Consider the following 16,925-nt stretch of genomic DNA (forward strand, 5'->3'; position numbering starts at 1 on the left):
CAAATGTAAGAGAATTTTGATCATTTACATTTAGAGTACATTTAGGGTCTCTGTCATGTTAATGTATGAAAGAGAACTGTTACACATATTGTTTGCTATATGGAACGCAAAAACTTATTATTTATTAAAACTTATATATCATTTAGAACGCAGATAGAACCTTATAATTCCAAGGTGACTAATTGTAGCAGAATCAATTATTCCAGATCACATTTAAGCATTTTGCATTATTTTACATTGATGCTTCAGCTCTCAAATGACAATTCAATTAGAGTCGAATTGTTTAGTTAAATTGTAAAGTGGCAGTTTGTCGATTTGGTTTACTTCTGTGTTGATTTTGTTAGGCCTGATCGAGGCCAACTGATTTCCTTATTTTACATTAACACTGTGTTCAGTTTACCATAAATTAAACAGAAATATAAAATATGACAGGTTAAAATCTTTAAAAAGTAGGTCTTTGGAATAACCTGAGGTTAAAGTACCTTAAACAGCACTAGCCAATCGCACATATGAGCAAATATAATAGCACACACCTGAGTAAATAATCCCGTTGACCTCCACAGACACAGTAATGCTGGCAGAGCCATTAGAAGAAATGCTGAGAGACAAGTCCTGCTTCTCCTCTGAAAACACAACCCAATCGTCAATGACACACATCTCACTTTACTTTCCAACTCCCTGTACATTAATAATCCCTCCTCACACTCACCGCGGGTGTTGGCGTTGTTCATCCTCAGGTTGGTGGGGTTCACCTGTGATGCCATGGCCAGCAGGTTTTGTTGGAAGGCCTGCTGCAGTAGCCTCTGCTGCTCCTCTGCCAGACGCGCCATTTTCCTCTCGGGCCCTTCGACCACAGCGGGCCCCGCGTTCACAGCGCCGGCACCCATGCCAGTCTCCAGCCTCTCCCTCAGCTGCTCCAGGGTGGCGGCACGTGCCAGCTGCTGCTGATGCCCCAGAGCCAGGGCTAAGGGGAGACGAGCTGGCAGCATGGAGGCTGGACTGTCCTCTGGGACTGAGGAGAGAGAACAGAAACTGCTCAAATGATGTTCACCGTTAAGGAAATACTGTTTTGGTTGTTTTAACGTATGAGCTGAAGTTAACCACTTAACAAAACCAAAAACAGTGCATTAACTGTTATTGAACTAATGTTTTTTCTACTGAAAGTACTAATAGTTCTATAACAGTGGTCACCAAACTTGTTCCTGGAGGGCCGGTGTCCTGCAGATTTTAGCTCCAACCCTAATCAAACACACCTGAACAAGCTAATCAAGGTTTTACTTGGTATACTTGAAACATCCAGGCAGGTGTGTTGTGGCAAGTTGGAGCTAAACTCTGCAGGGACACCGGCCCTTCAGGACTGAGGTTTTTGATCCCTGTTCTATAAGAACTATTAAAATGCAGATAAATAATTGGAGCTTTGAAAGTAAAAAATATTTCTGCATGTATTTGTTTTTTTAAATGCACCTTTTTTCTTTATACAGGGTTTCTGCAGATATTATAATGTCAAATTTAAGACTTTAAGACCTTTTAACAACCATTAAGTAATAAATTTAAGACCTATATCACAATATTAAAAACACACATACACAGAGAGGAAATGCAAAAAAAAAAAATCACAAAATAAGATAGATAAATTTATTCAAATTGAACAGTACTGAAGACAGGTTAGATTTATTGAACTACAGGAAAAACAAACAAACAAACATCTTAAGGCTGATTTATACGTTCGCCTGGTGCCGCATCGCACGGCTTCGCTGACTGCACACACCTCAAAGAGATGAGGCTCTTTAAAACAACTGTGGCGGTCAAAAGAAAGCCACTGTAAAGTCAGACGGATGAATAGAGAAGTATGAAGTTTCTGGAGCTACGTCATATCATTAACATCATAAGACTTTCAAACTAATTACTATTTATAATTTATTATAATGATTATAAAGATTTTTATAACCATTCAAGATTTTTTAAATCAAACTGATGCATCACTTGCTTTTTCATCATATCTCGGAGAGTTTTACCTATAAAAGTTAAATAATAATGACGACAGAACATGAGTCGCTCTAAAATTATTTTTTTTTATTATAGAAAGAATAAGAGCAAAAAAAAAGTACATTTACTAAAAAATACTGACGTTTTTTATTTTTATTTTATTTTGCCAGCTCAATTCACTCATTACGGTCTGGTTAGCTTTTGTCCTCTACTTAAGCTAAAAAGGCAATAATGGTGCAACATTTTTCACCTTTATCACCAATAAAGCCTAGAAAACGGCATCAGTTACATATATTGTAAACCGATATGTAAGAAATTATGTGTTTCTAAATTATAGTTTTGTAACTATTAATTTTTTTAAGATTGAAAACTAATATACTGTATACATCAGTGTTTAACATATTCTGTAATTGTGTACCAGGGTCTCCACTTAAGCCATGACATTTATTTGGCTTTAACAAACTTAGCGCACCACCACTTACTGGTGTCATATCTGTCCATGAAAGCCCTAACTAGCCAGCACAAAAACACATTATTGTACCCCCCAGCCCACCCCCCCACATTATTTTGTCATCAATATTGCACAACCTTAATCAATCAATCAATCAATCAATCAATCAATCAATCAATCAATCAATCAAATCAATCAATCAAACAGTTGGTTCAATTATATAATATTAAAAATTCAAATTAACAGCAGAAGGCCATTTAATCACTATTTATTGTTAAATGTATTGAATCAACACTAAAATAATAGCAGTTGTATAAAAATATTAACAACTATAGTTAGATATAATTAATAAATAATATATAGTTTCTGTTGAAATGTGCAAAACCAAATGGTGGCTTGTTTTCATAACACATTTATTTAAATACACGTTAAATATTAAAAGACTTTACTAACAAAGTAAGTAAAATATGATTTTTGGTATTTAAGCAGGTAACCATCAACTGTCCAGGCTTTTCTGAGGTAAATGTAGTTGGTCATTTTTACAGACGCCTGTTAAAAGATTCATTTAGCATTTATGCATTTCAGTAAGTTTATTTTTTGAGTATAACTAGTAATAGAACAAAAGAGATCATCTTCCATTTTGAAAAGCTGTTTACATTTCATGTAAAGAAGACTGTACTTACTATGAGATTTAACAAAGCATTAAGCTCACACGATTAAACAAAGATTCAGCAAAGTTTGATTTGAGAATTAAAAGATTGAATTTTAGAATCAATACCAGTTCATCAAACTGAAAATCCTTGATCCAATGCAGCTCTAGCATTTCCACGCCAAAATTGAGCTAGACCTCAATGCTATCTAGCTAAAATGCTAATTGCTATTGGCATTTTAGGATTAGCTTAAATGTCGAAAAAGGTGACATAGGCACAAGAGCAGGGAGAGGAGTAGTTTCTGTGCTCTTTTCATCACCCAAGTGGAAGTTATGAAGCACAATATTTTGACATGAACATGGTTCCCTGCTTTATACATCAACACAAGTGATTCATTTACTTTGGCCTCTGTGGTTTGTCACTGTCAGTGGACCCTCACAGGAAAACACAGCCCCTTAATGGCTTTCACACCATGAGGTTCCCCAATCAGGACAGGAAACTTCATTTCCTCCACACACTTCCTGTCTAGTTTTGGTTTTATTCCACATCAAGGTGCCATTGTGAAGGTGGAGATGTTCTATTTAATGAAATGCATTTACGTGAAAAGCCAAACCAAAACCACATAGCTAGTAGTTAATCACTGGAAAGTGCACTATTTTTGAAAACCTAAATCTGATTTCAGGTTTAAAAAAAAAAAGATTCTGATTTGATAAAACTAAATCTAAATCTCCCCAATATTTGTTTATTTGTGCACAACAGGTATTCCACATACACCATGACCAAATGCAGTTATAGATCAAAGAAAGATCTAATTTTTCCAGGTTGATTTTTTTCAATTATTTACCGTGTGTGGAGTCACGTGACCCTGCTCTGTTTGTTACTTTTGTGTTACTTTGCAAAACATTGATGATTAACAATGCTGCACCAGAGATGCCTTAAGACGGCATATTTTCCATTACATAAAATTATTAAAACATTTGTTTACAGAGGATGCAAGAAATGCATCCTTTAAAATATTATTTGCAGGATAGGAGTTATTTTATTTAGATTTATTTTCTACTTTTAATGTGAAAACACTGAAAATAATTCATTTTGTTTCCAAAAGTGCATTTAATTTTCACTTTTTTTGTGACTGTTTGGTTTAGGCACATGTATGTTTTCTATTCTATTATTTTAAAATCAAGTAATGCACTCTTCATTTAAAAATCTCTCCCTTGCATTAAGTGAGCATATTTACTGTACAAAACCTGTCAGTGAACTATGGGAGCAAAATAAATAAATAAAATAATCGTTTATTAATTGTAATCAAGTTAAAATGATCAATTAATCAAAATTTAGATTTTAGGCCAAATCGCCCAACTCTAGAGCATATTCATCATGATTGGGTAAACGGCTATAATACTGAACAAATAAATGAATTCCAATTTGTATCTATATCAAAAAGTAAAAATCCTTGTTAGCGTATTTATTACTTTTTTTTATTACAAAATTTATATAAAAATCATGGTGTACAAAACAGCCTCTGGACTTGCTGCATCAAAGAAAACAATATTTTAACAACTTTTAAAAAAATTAACCACTTTCTGGCCATCGGTAGGCCCACATGGAATCTGCATGCGCAGAATTCAGCAGATTTTTAGCCCATCATTAATTCGGTTTATTTACTTGAGTAAATGTGTTTAAATCTATATTTATTCAGTTTTTTTTATTAATTTCAGTAATATTATTAACTAATGTGAAAATGTACATCTGATTTATGTACAATGCAGTTTGTACAGTAATATTTTCTGTCTTTTACTAGATAAATTATATGTCAAACTTGCTTTATTTACCAAATAAAGTGAATCTAATTGTATTTGCATTTTAAACATTAAATAAAAGTTAAAAAGATATTATTTTTTACTTCATATATTCAAGTTTTAGTTATGATACTCCCAAAACAATTCCGCAGACTTTTACTAAAATTCTCAGCATAAATAGCAAAAAACGTCCGAAGACTCCGTCTGGCCCTAGCCAACGAATATTAGGCATAAATATATATATATATATATATATATATATATATATATATATATATATATTACGATTGAGATTTTTGGAAGGATTACATTTCCTTGTAAACGTTTATTATTACCATTTGTTAAGCCTCAACGTACAGTTTGATGGAGTATTTGGACCTGAAAGCCGTTTCACGTGACGTCACACTTAACAAGCAGATAGATCATATGTAAACTTGTCATAAGTTTCCCAATTGATCTGATTACTTTAGTTCTACATTGTCAATCTTGCGTTTCATTTGGATCAATCACCTTCAGAAACGATTAAAGTGTTTACATGAAGGCTTTCCTGTCAGACTAAACCATCAATCCAACTGTAAATGGATTAATTGTGTCCATGTAAAGGTAGCTAATGACAACGAATGTGAATCTCCACCTCACCACTAGTGGGAGCAATTGACACCACATCTTTCTTCATGCAGTGCTTTTGACTAAACAAATCCTGAGGGAAATTAAAGAATTTACATTTTGTTTTCACTGTCCTCATTTCCTGTCAAGCAGAAGAGATAATGGCATTAAGAAACTGCGCACCTGTGGCTTTCTTCAGGGCAGGACTGGGGGTGGCCTGCAGCTCGTTGTGTCCTGTGGCGGGAAGGTGCATTTTTGGAGGAGAGAGGAGATGAGGGGCTGCTCCGCTGGGTGAAGGGGAGAAGCGGTATAGGCTGTTGCTGTATCCGGGACGGCGGCCCTCTCTACGGTTACTATCGATGGCCGCCTGCAGCTCTCCAGGGGAACTCAGACCCTTCTTCTCACATTCGTACGGGTACAGGTACTTCATATACCTGTAAGAGGAGATTAAAAACTTGTCAGCCTAACGCAGGTTCACACGGTGCAATTTTTAAACCTTTGACCCATGTTATTTTAATGTGACCATTATTTAGAATGCATCACTTTAAAGTTTCAAGTCTATCAAGTAAAAGCACCGCCAAAGTGAGGATTTCTTTTGTGTCTTTCCCCATTTCCTGCAATAATTGACATAATTGAGCTTAATGATCATATTATATGATCTATGATAGATGATGGGTGCTGCCATGTTATGACCCGTTTCCACTGAGAGGTGAAGTAGGTATGATTTGGTACGCCTTTATGCTCATTTCCACTGTCAAAAGATACCAAATAGCTGTACCACTTTTTGTGTAGCCTTTTTAAAATAGTACCTAGTACAACAAAAGAGTACCAAAAGGCAGAGCTAGACATGCATCTCAACAATATTGGCTTGCAGACAAACTATGAATGCACAGATACCATTTTTTTGGAACCGATCCGATCCCAATACCAAAATTCTGAGTATCGACTGATACAGATCCGATCCCTATACTGTGCCTTTTTTTTAACATAATACAGTTTCTATAGTTCTGGTGATAAACTCAAATAATATATCTTATTCAGTAAAAATAACAGACCTAATAAACTATGCTACATTATTTGAGCATTCATTATGACATCAACAAGATTTGTTGTGATCCAGCTTATGTTTCCTTTTTTGTCTTTGAAATCTGTAATAGGCTACCAATTGTGAATGAATGGAAAATGACTGACAGGCGCAGCGGATGGAAGCGCTGAGTTAAACATGAATTTAACCACTTGAATATTCATCTGTGCTTCACATTAAGGTATAGAAAGGCTTCAGAACATGGGATATAGTAGGCCATGACACATGGCTTCACTACATGACAACTTTCTATTGCCTTATAATAGGATACCTTCATGGCTTTTGTTGGCTTATAAATTATTGTTGAGCAAATAGTGCACGTGTAAGATCGGATTTGGATCGGTTGCAGCTGGATGATACTCTATCCAGCAAAAATAAGCGGTATCGAATATATATCCGATCCAAGTAAGACAAATGTCATTAGCGTGTGTACAAGCCAGGAGAATGAAAACAAAGGAAGTGCTAATTTTAAATACACAGCCGAGACATTACATCGTAATAATATATCCATATAATAGCAAGCCATGGTCGACCGGAGCTCAAACAAACCTCGTCATCGTCTTGATGAACAGCCTCAAAGCCAAATAAACCTTATTGTTGTTTACGAGGCCGTTTTAGGATCGAACGGTTTCACTTTCTCTAGAGAGCTCACGATTGAACACCGCACATCTATATTTGAAATAATGAACTTCTTGAGCTTATGATAACGTGCCCGTGACTATTGATATGCTTCTGACATCTGATCCTTTCAGAAACGGACCACTGCGGGAGTGAGGCACGAAAAACAAAGGAGCAAATGACTCTTTCAGTAACCTAAAAGATGAAAACTGCACAAGGGTAAGGACAGGGGTCTTTAAACTTCCATGTTTAATTATTATCATCACCTTTTGGGCTTTTATGAACTCGGAATGACGAAATAGATTTTTAACAATGTGTTAACGTCACATGTGCTGGTGAAGAATAAAGATGAGAGATTTGTACTGACAGTATATCATATCGCTTATGAACCCAAGATAAGGCCTAAATGTAAGTTTTGGATATTTTTATTTGTAATTGGTAACATTTTAGAGACTGTAAACCTCTGTATGTGTTCATAAATGTTTTATTTTTTATTTCATATAATAGCAGATGAGTTACCGTAGGCTATTTCGCATTATCATTGATGTGCAGCTATAATCAAATCGTGTTTATAGAAAGGTTAGCAATAAACATATATTTACACTGTACATAAGTATTTATGTATATAAAGCATTTGTTTAGTAAGAAGAGCTTCTCATATGTGAACTTTAAGTGAGAATGACGTCGACTGCAACTTTCTGTTGAACACCACGCCCACCAGGCAGTGGAGACACTGATAAAGGTGACATGTACCAAACCGTACCGTATCACTCAGTGGAAACTGGCCATTAGTGCTAAAGTGGAGAGATTAAAGCTGCATTTTCTGCAAATGTTGACAAACATGGATCCGAAATATATTGTGAAATATTTGATACTCCAATCCTCAAATGTGTAAGAAAATATACAGCATAATTTAAACTGCTTAATTGTCATTTAATTCGAGCTATGATGACTGATGGGCACAGGCAACTTAGCAACTTAGTCCCATGACCACTTTAAATCACACCTGTGTGATTGTACACTCCAGGGACCAGCCAAGACGGATCACACCTTTGTGATTGTGTCAAAGGGTTAATAATCCTTTTACAATTGTAGTTTGTCACAATAAAAATACTGAAATGATGAAATAATGAAAATAATTGCCATATTACACTGTAAAATATTAGTTGTCAATGTCAGACTATGACAATTAATTAATGACTAGCAGAAACAACAACAAAACAAACAAAAAAAGAATCATTTTAAACAAATCTCAAAATCCATCCCCATTTAAGAGCTGTAGTACTGTATCTGATATTTGTACTTCCAGAGTTTTCCCCTCCATCCCCCTTTCTTTCTGGCATGTAAACTACTAATATTGGTTTAAGAGGTTAAATAATATTTGTTTGGTGCGGGTCAGCTGGGTAACAGGCTTGAGAAAGATGTGGGGCCAATAACACCGTTTTGACTTAATCCGGTTTACGATGGTAGCTGCATTCAAATTGTCTTCCAATGGTTTATTTGGCTATGAGACAAAAAAGCATTGCAGTTGACAAATGTGTACATTGCCATTTGTTTGATATAGAGACATACATATTAATTATGTAGATGTCAATGTACACAAACATCACTGTGGCATTTTGTCTAACTCATATTAAGATAGGAGTATTGGTGTCCATGAAAACATCCTCAATAACCCCACAAATCTCATGTGTTCTGAACTGTGGCCAACTCTGAACTTGGTCGGCTATAACCCTGACTCAACACTGCACATCCTGTGATATGACTATTGTGAATGCACACATTGTGATATTAACACTGAAACAATATAGATTGTGCAGTCCTAGATAAACCTGTCATCAAATACAGCTCTACTATTGGTTCTTGGTTTAATGTTTGTCACAGTTGAGATCTCACTAATAGAGAAGTGTCTCAAATTTTCTGACATTGCGAAATTTCATTAGAGGAAGAATTCGATCACAACAGCCATTACTCGGCTGTGAGCGAACATGCCAGACCAGCAGCAATCAAATACACCAGATTTATATTTTTCTCGGATGGTCAAAACCACATTACGAGCATGTCTTTATACCATACACAATGATCTCAAGTACAAAAAGAGAGAGATGGAAAATTTCAGAAGATCTTACTGTGTGCGGAGGGTGAAGGCGGCACTGGTGATGGAGGTGGGCAGGTTCAGGCCTTTGGTGATCTCCCTCCAGATCTTCTTGTTGATCACCTCTACCAGACCTCCCTTCTCAGTCACCAGTTTATACAGCATGTACAGATCCAACACCTGCTTGGCCATGATGGGGATTCGATTTACAGGTGTACCTGGAGAAGACACAATTAAAAGACAACTGAGTGATTGTTTTCTTAGCTAGTTTGATGTAGTCGGTCATAAAGAATGGTTGCTGTAACTAATAAGTCAGCATACCATGGGTGGAACATTGGACCGCTAAGGGGTTAAACAGATCTGGTTGAAAGTTTAGTTCAGGTGGGATAAGGGAATACAATATTAGCCAATGAAGACTGTGGCTATGGCCCCGTTTTCACCTGGTACTAAACTACGATTGGGAAACAAACCCCTATATGTATGATCAGCATCACACTGAATCAGAATGCAAATTTCAATGCAACTTGAATGAGATGTCAACGGACACCAGAGAAAATTAAAGAGGATTGAAAATCCCTTTTATATGAAGAAAGGCTATACTTAAAAGTAGTAACCTGTAAGCAATTTATAACTGTTAAATCTGCTTACTGTTTAAGTGTAGACATTTTCCTAAATGATAACTAGGGTATGGAACAGGGCTTCTGCAGGTTTCACCAAGTTAAATTTATTAAGAAAGTTTTAAGACCATAATGAATGCAAATTTTAGACCCATTAAAGGACTAAACACAAAGGAATTTTTCAAATGGCCCAGATGGAAAATATTTTGGTCCTACTTTATATTAAGTGGCCTTAACTACTATGTACTTACATAGGAATTAATAGTTTGTTACAATGTACTTATACATGTATTTACTGTGTACTTATGCTTGATTAAATACATGTATACAATTACATCTGTAATTAACTTTTGTAATTACATTTGTAAATACACTGATGACCACCCCTTACACCTTAACCCACCCTTAAACCTACCTATGCCACCAAATCTGTCCATAACCCAACCTCTATCCCAACTCAAAAGCACCACAAGTGTTCTCAAATACATTATAAACACAGTAAGTACATTGTATTTATTTTTTGATGCAAGTACATAGTAGTTAAGGACACTTAATATAAAGTGGGACCAATATTTTTATTATAATATTATTAATAATACAATAATAAAAACAAGCAAGCTCTACATGTATCCATACAAGCTTATTTTCCAACATAAAATTTCTTTAAAATAAAAAAAGTTAAAAAAATGAACAAAAGTTTTAAGAACTATAATAAACTAAATGTATGCACAACAATCTGTCCAGGTCGGTATCCTAAGCAGTAAATACACGGAAAAATTATTGTATAATAATTAAACCATTACGATAAAGTTAAAAATTACATTTTTAAATAAAAGGTTTGAAGTTTTATTGAGACAGATTGTTGGTGATTAAATGGGTGTTGGCCAGAAAATTAAGACCTGTTAAAAAAAGATTCAAGACCTACAACACTATTCCAGTAAATTTAGGACTTTAAGGCCTAAAATTTTGCCTTTGAGATTTAAGACTTTAAGTCCCCACGGACACCCTGGGAAAGATTCCTCCATCAGTAATATGCAAAAATTTATAAGAAACATAAATAATAAAATCATTAACATTTTGCACAAATAATCAAAATATTATGGATTAAAAATGTTAATTTTAAAAAGAAATATCAATTTAACACTCATTTTTAGAATTTTTATAAAAACTATTCGATTTGTGCATGTGTTGTATGTTTGTGTTCAATATCCATGTGTATTAATGTTAATTCAGTTTCACCTTTCCTGCGATGTATCAAATCTATGCCATGTTCCTGCTCAAGACAATAAAAAAAGCTTTTATGACCATAAGTTGGTCTTGAATGTCGAAACAAATACAAAAGACATTAAGAAAGAAAAGACTAACTGAATGCGGCTAATTTCTCACAAAAAAGCAAGGCCTCTTGGTTTGTAAGATGTAGTTATTAGTTCTGAAATTGTTTTAGTTTTTTTTCCCCATGTAAAAAATCTAGTATTGATAACATTTTAATACAAATGATGCCAAGTAAGAAAATTATTATCAATTTTATATTGATATTACTAATTATGTTAAAATTATTAGTATTTTTGTGTTGTATTACGATGTTCTATGATTATGTTGAACACCTGATGATGGCCATACCCTAAATCAATTTCGCCACGGGAACTAAAAGTTACCTTTAATTCAAATGATCGCATTGTGGAAAAAACAAAAAAGTAAAATTTAAATAAATATTAAATATTGGCACAATAAACCAGGGATTTGTTTTGTTTGACAAAAGATCTAAAGGCTGCACTGTCAAAATAAGACACTCCTTGAACACATCTTAAAAAAAAAAAAAAAAAAAAAAGACAAATATTATCAGTCCATCCAACCATGACCGAACGCGGCACACAGGTTGAATAGCAAATTATTGACAAGCTCAACGGAGTGAAGAACTAATTTAACCACTGAAATACTAATCTGTACTTCACATTAAACTACAGAATGGCATTTGAGAGCAATTTTATAGTGCTTAATATCATCTTCATGGATTATGTTGAGCTTAACAATGTCAAAGAATAGTTCACGAGCAATATCGCATTGGAATAGTTCCCATCTGGTCCCTGATCTGGCAAAATGCATTCCTATTTACACTTTAAGATCTGATCGCCTGTTTTTGACTACCTCTGAAGGTTATTAAAGCTTTTTTGACCCATTTAGACACAGACTTGGTATTAGTTCAGATCACAAGTGCATGATATTATAAAAAAAATACAGGTACACACGTGGCCTATGGTAAATGGATGGACTGATTACAGGTAGTATTGGCCTGAAATAGAAATGGAAGCGGTTGCCAATTTGTAGCATTAAATGTGCAAGTGTATCTGTGCTGCCCAGCCCTGGCAGAAAAAACAGGGATTGAAGTGATTGAGTTCTTAATCTGGGAGCAGTGAGCCGGTGTGGAGAGGCCAGTGCAATGAAGCTCATTTGAAGGGATTGCGACAACTAAAAACTACACACACACACACACATACACTCATGCTCTGTTAGCGCAGTTACAAGTGTTTGTACAAGACATAAGGGGAGGGGCTTTGAGCCCCATAATGCCATGCTCAAATCCTCCCCCCACACATACCACACTGGCCTATTCTGGAATAAAACCAATTAATGTGTGTGAGTCTGTGTGTATGTGTGTGAGTGAGGGAGAGACAGAGAGAAAGAGAGAGAGAGAGAGAAGTGGGGTTTAAATAGTCTTTGTGACTTGAGGTCAGGATTATGCCCTAATTTAGCCACTCCATTCTCATAAACATAAATTCACATGCACAAAGAAGGACAAGGGAGCAAAAAACAAATATCAAAAACATTTATGTTGGTAATAAATGTGATGATTATGTTCATGTGACATTCTGTCTTCAAATATATAAGTTATAGTATATACAAGATCAACAACACATTTGACAATACATCATATAATAGTAATCTTTAAAAAGAAAAAAGAAAATAACACAAATATGAACATGTAAATGTATGCGAGCGCATAAAATATAATAAACAATCTACAAGCATAGAGAACTTTGATCATTTAAGAGTTGGATTTGTGAGTTTATCAATAGTGTTTTGAATTTACGAATTGGATTTGTATATTTCTGAATTGTGTTTTAATTTATGAATTGGATTTGTGTGTTTATGAATCGTGTTTTGAATTTAAGAATTGGATTTGTGCGTTTATTAATCGTGTTTTAAATTTACGAACTGGATTTGTGTATTTTTAAATCTTGTTTTTAATTCATGAATTTGGTTTGTGATTTTTGAATCTTGTTTTGAATTTATAAATTGAATTTGGGTGTTTATGAATCTCGTTTTGAATTTCTAAATTGGATTTGTGTATTAATCAATCGTGTTTAGAATGTACGAATTGGATTTGTGCGTTTATCAATCTTGTTTAGAATTTACGAATTGGATTTGTGCGTTTATCAATCTTGTTTTGAAAATACAAATTGTATTTGTGCGTTTATCAATCATGTTTAGAATTAAAAAATTGGATTTGTGTGATTAATAATTGTGTTTTGAATTTACGAATTGGATTTGTGTGTTTATCAATCGTGTTTTGAATTTACGAATTGGATTTGTGTGTTTATCAATCGTGTTTTGAATTTACGAATTTGATGTGTGCTTATCAATCGTGTTTTGAATTTACGAATTTGATGTGTGCTTATTAATCGTGTTTTGAATTTACGAATTTGATTTTGGAGTTTATCAATCGTGTTTTGAATTTACAAATTGTATTTGTTTGTATATCAATTATGTTTAGAATTTACTAATTGGATTTTTGTGATTAATAATTGTGTTTTAAATTTACGAATTGGGTTTGTGTGTTTATTAATAGTGTTTTGAATTTGCAAATTGGATTTGAGTGTTTATCAATCGTGTTTTGAATTTATGAATTGGATTTGTGTTTTTAAACCGTGTTTTGAATTAACGAATTAGATTTGTCTGTTTATCAATCATGTTTTGAATTTACGAATTGGATTTGTATGTTTATCAATCGTGTTTTGAATTTACGAATTCGATTTGGGTGTTTATCAATCGAGTTTTGAATTTACGAATTATATTTGTGTTTATCATTCATGTTTTGAATTTATGAATTGGATTACGTCACCTTAGAATTAAAAGTTTCTATCTACATTCTGCATGATTTTGAGATATTGAGCGCTTTAAAGTTTTTTTCATTCCATATGATTCAGTATGTGTGTAACATTTATTTTTAAATAAAAAGTCTAAAATCATCCCATAATGTAAATAAGTTGTCATTTAATAAGAAAGTCAATAACTCAACTTTGACAAAAATGTCAGATAGAACCTTATAATTATCTAAGATGACAATTTGTTACGAATTACGAATGCAATTACGAATTGGATTTGTGTATTTTCGAATTGTGTTTTGAATTTAAGAACTGGATTTGTGTGCTCATGAATCGTGTTTTGAATTTAAGAATTGCATTTGTTTATTTTCGAATCTTGTTTTGAATTTACGAATTGGTGTTGTGTTTTTTTAATAGAGTTTTTTTAATTTACTAAATGGATTTTTGAATGCAAATTTTGTTGTGGATCTTTAAATTAAATTTTGTAAATGTATTATTTGCATATCACAGTCATAGGCCTCAAAAAACACTTACGAAATGATAAATTATAATCCAGGCTCAACACTGAGTAAACTAACGATGCGACTACTGTTAATGATCACATTGCAATAACGATGCAGAAACAATATATTGTGTAGCCCTAATATAAATATATACACATATGTATAAGTGTATAACCAAATATACTAGAGCTAAATATTAATAATTGAACATTTTGTTGTGCAATATTCTTCACAGAAGCACAACATCTATACACCATCTCCAAACAAACCCTTAATTGGAATACTTCCATTTGAGTTGGTGGAATTATTGGGATCAGAATGTTCTGTTCTGAACCTCCTCACAGCGAGCAGTCATAAAGCGTTCATTTAGCCAGTGTAATTTAGAAGGCCAGGCCTCCAAGACAAGGCCCAGCACCCCCCGGAGAGTCCGGAGCAAGGCCTCTCTTTGAAAGGCAGTTATTTAATGCTGGGAATGACATTACTCATTCATCAAACAATCGCTGCTTAGATTCTAGCAAAAAGGTTAGCGCTAGGTCATCGAGCTGGAGATTCAGGTACAGCAGCGCAGGAAAACCGCATCGCGTAAACGGCGTCAAGAGAGCGACCTTGTGACACGATTCATAACTGTGAAACCAATTTAGCACAACCTGGAGAATGGGAAAGTCATTGGAAGCCTTTTCCTGCTAAAGAGGCTCGCTATTGATTGATGGAAGCAGTGCTATGGCTTAATGCTGAAGCAATGCACTTCTAATTGATATCATGCTGTCTCTCCGAATACGTCTCACACATCAGACTGGGATAATGAAATAAAAGCATCATGTTGCCGGGTATGTAAATGCTGAACAAATCTATTTAAGACAGGATCTGGATGCAAATTCAACTAAAATGTCAACATACGGAGACAAAAAGCAGAGGACAGACAATGACTAACATTGCTGCATTAGTCACTTAACTAGGGCTGTGCAATTAAACGAAATTGAATCGCAATTACAATTTGAAATGTAGCGATTAGCTAAATCGCTAGAGACTGCGATATAAAATTTATATGCATTATTGAATTTCCCTTGCACAGAGCAAATGCATCTTACTAGCCAATTGAGCGAGCACACTTCCGTTCTGCCCAATTAGAACTGTGCAACTGAACTATGCAGAACGGCCACAATTAAAAACAAACAAATAAGAAGCGCAGACAAGTAGGATTTGACATCTGCCGTCTTAGAAGCAATAATAGATGAATGAATATCAAAGAAAAACAGGACATCGATAATATAGGAATATTTTGGTTACAAAGTCACAGACATGGAACAAAAACAGGTAATCTGTAAGAATTGTTGCCACAGCATGGGAAAATACAACCAGCATCTAAAAAAGCACCACAAGCAGCTGGAAGAGGAGTGTCTTCCTAAAAAGTCAACTGAACAGCAAAGTACCATTTCAGAGTTTTTATTTTTATAACAATTATTTTTTTGTTGTTATAATAACCTAAACTCTCCCTCATTTCAGTTAAACTTGTTAAAAGAATGCTAAGGTCATTTTATTTGTGGCTCTAGAGAAAAATTTGTGTTTCATTTCTGACTATTTAAAAACAAAATTGAAAAAGTGTTTAAGTTAATATCTTTTCCGTTCCTTTTTAACAGTCAATGCAGTTTAGCAATAAGAAGCTAGGATACAGATTATTGAGCTGAAGCTTGACTACAAAATGAAATCGCAAATCAAATCAAAAAAATCAATATTTCAAAAAAAAAAAAAAAAAAAAAATATATATATATATATATATATATATATATACATATACATATATATACATATACATATATATATATATATATATATATATATATATATATATATATATGTGTTAGTGCTGTCAAAATTAGTGCGTTAATGCATGCGATTAATTTTAAATATTTAACACGTTAAAAAAAACGCAGTTGCATTTTTTTTTCCTGTTGTGGCCGTGGTGTGTTCAACATGCAAAGAAATATGGATAAGACTAAGGAGGCACTTTTTTAAGGCAAGTTTCAGTATAAAATAATTAATGTCGCATCACCAGGCTCTCCAGCGTTTTCTCCAGAGTTTCATCTAATTTTGTATGTTTCATTTTTAACTTTCGACTTCTGTTTTAATGGAGTTTGATACCGCATAGCGAACGGAAAGAAAAAACTCAGCATGTGTGATTCGGTGGTCCTTTAAGGCAATCAAAAATTGCTGTTTTTACATGGTAGACTCTTAATAAGAGTATTATCTTAATCATATTAAAAATGGAGTATTGGCGTCCATGTAAACGAAGTGCCAGGTGAAGTCCCGAGCTGTCAAAGTCAGCGCATTCCTCTGCCTTTCAGCATGTGCCCTTCAATGTTTCATTAAGTCTGACGTGTTTCCTGCTTTAACGCAAGTTTTGTAAAGTGTCTGC

The 16,925-nt window shown here is 34.2% G+C and overlaps 1 protein-coding gene across 2 annotated transcripts in view; it reads right to left on the reverse strand.

Moving 5' to 3' along the window:
* Positions 1-16,925, reverse strand: part of arid3b (AT-rich interaction domain 3B) — an 84,617-nt gene that overhangs the window by 7,333 nt on the left and 60,359 nt on the right. For both annotated transcript variants that reach the window (NM_001083002.3, XM_087311097.1), the window contains 4 exon segments: positions 534-623; positions 710-1,012; positions 5,676-5,926; positions 9,324-9,507. In NM_001083002.3, coding sequence (NP_001076471.2) covers positions 534-623; positions 710-1,012; positions 5,676-5,926; positions 9,324-9,507 — 828 coding nt within the window.

The sequence above is a fragment of the Danio rerio genome, chromosome 25 (assembly GCF_052040795.2).
Source record: "Danio rerio strain M-AB ecotype USA chromosome 25, GRCz13ab, whole genome shotgun sequence".
In the NCBI taxonomy this organism is placed as follows: Eukaryota; Metazoa; Chordata; class Actinopteri; order Cypriniformes; family Danionidae; genus Danio; species Danio rerio.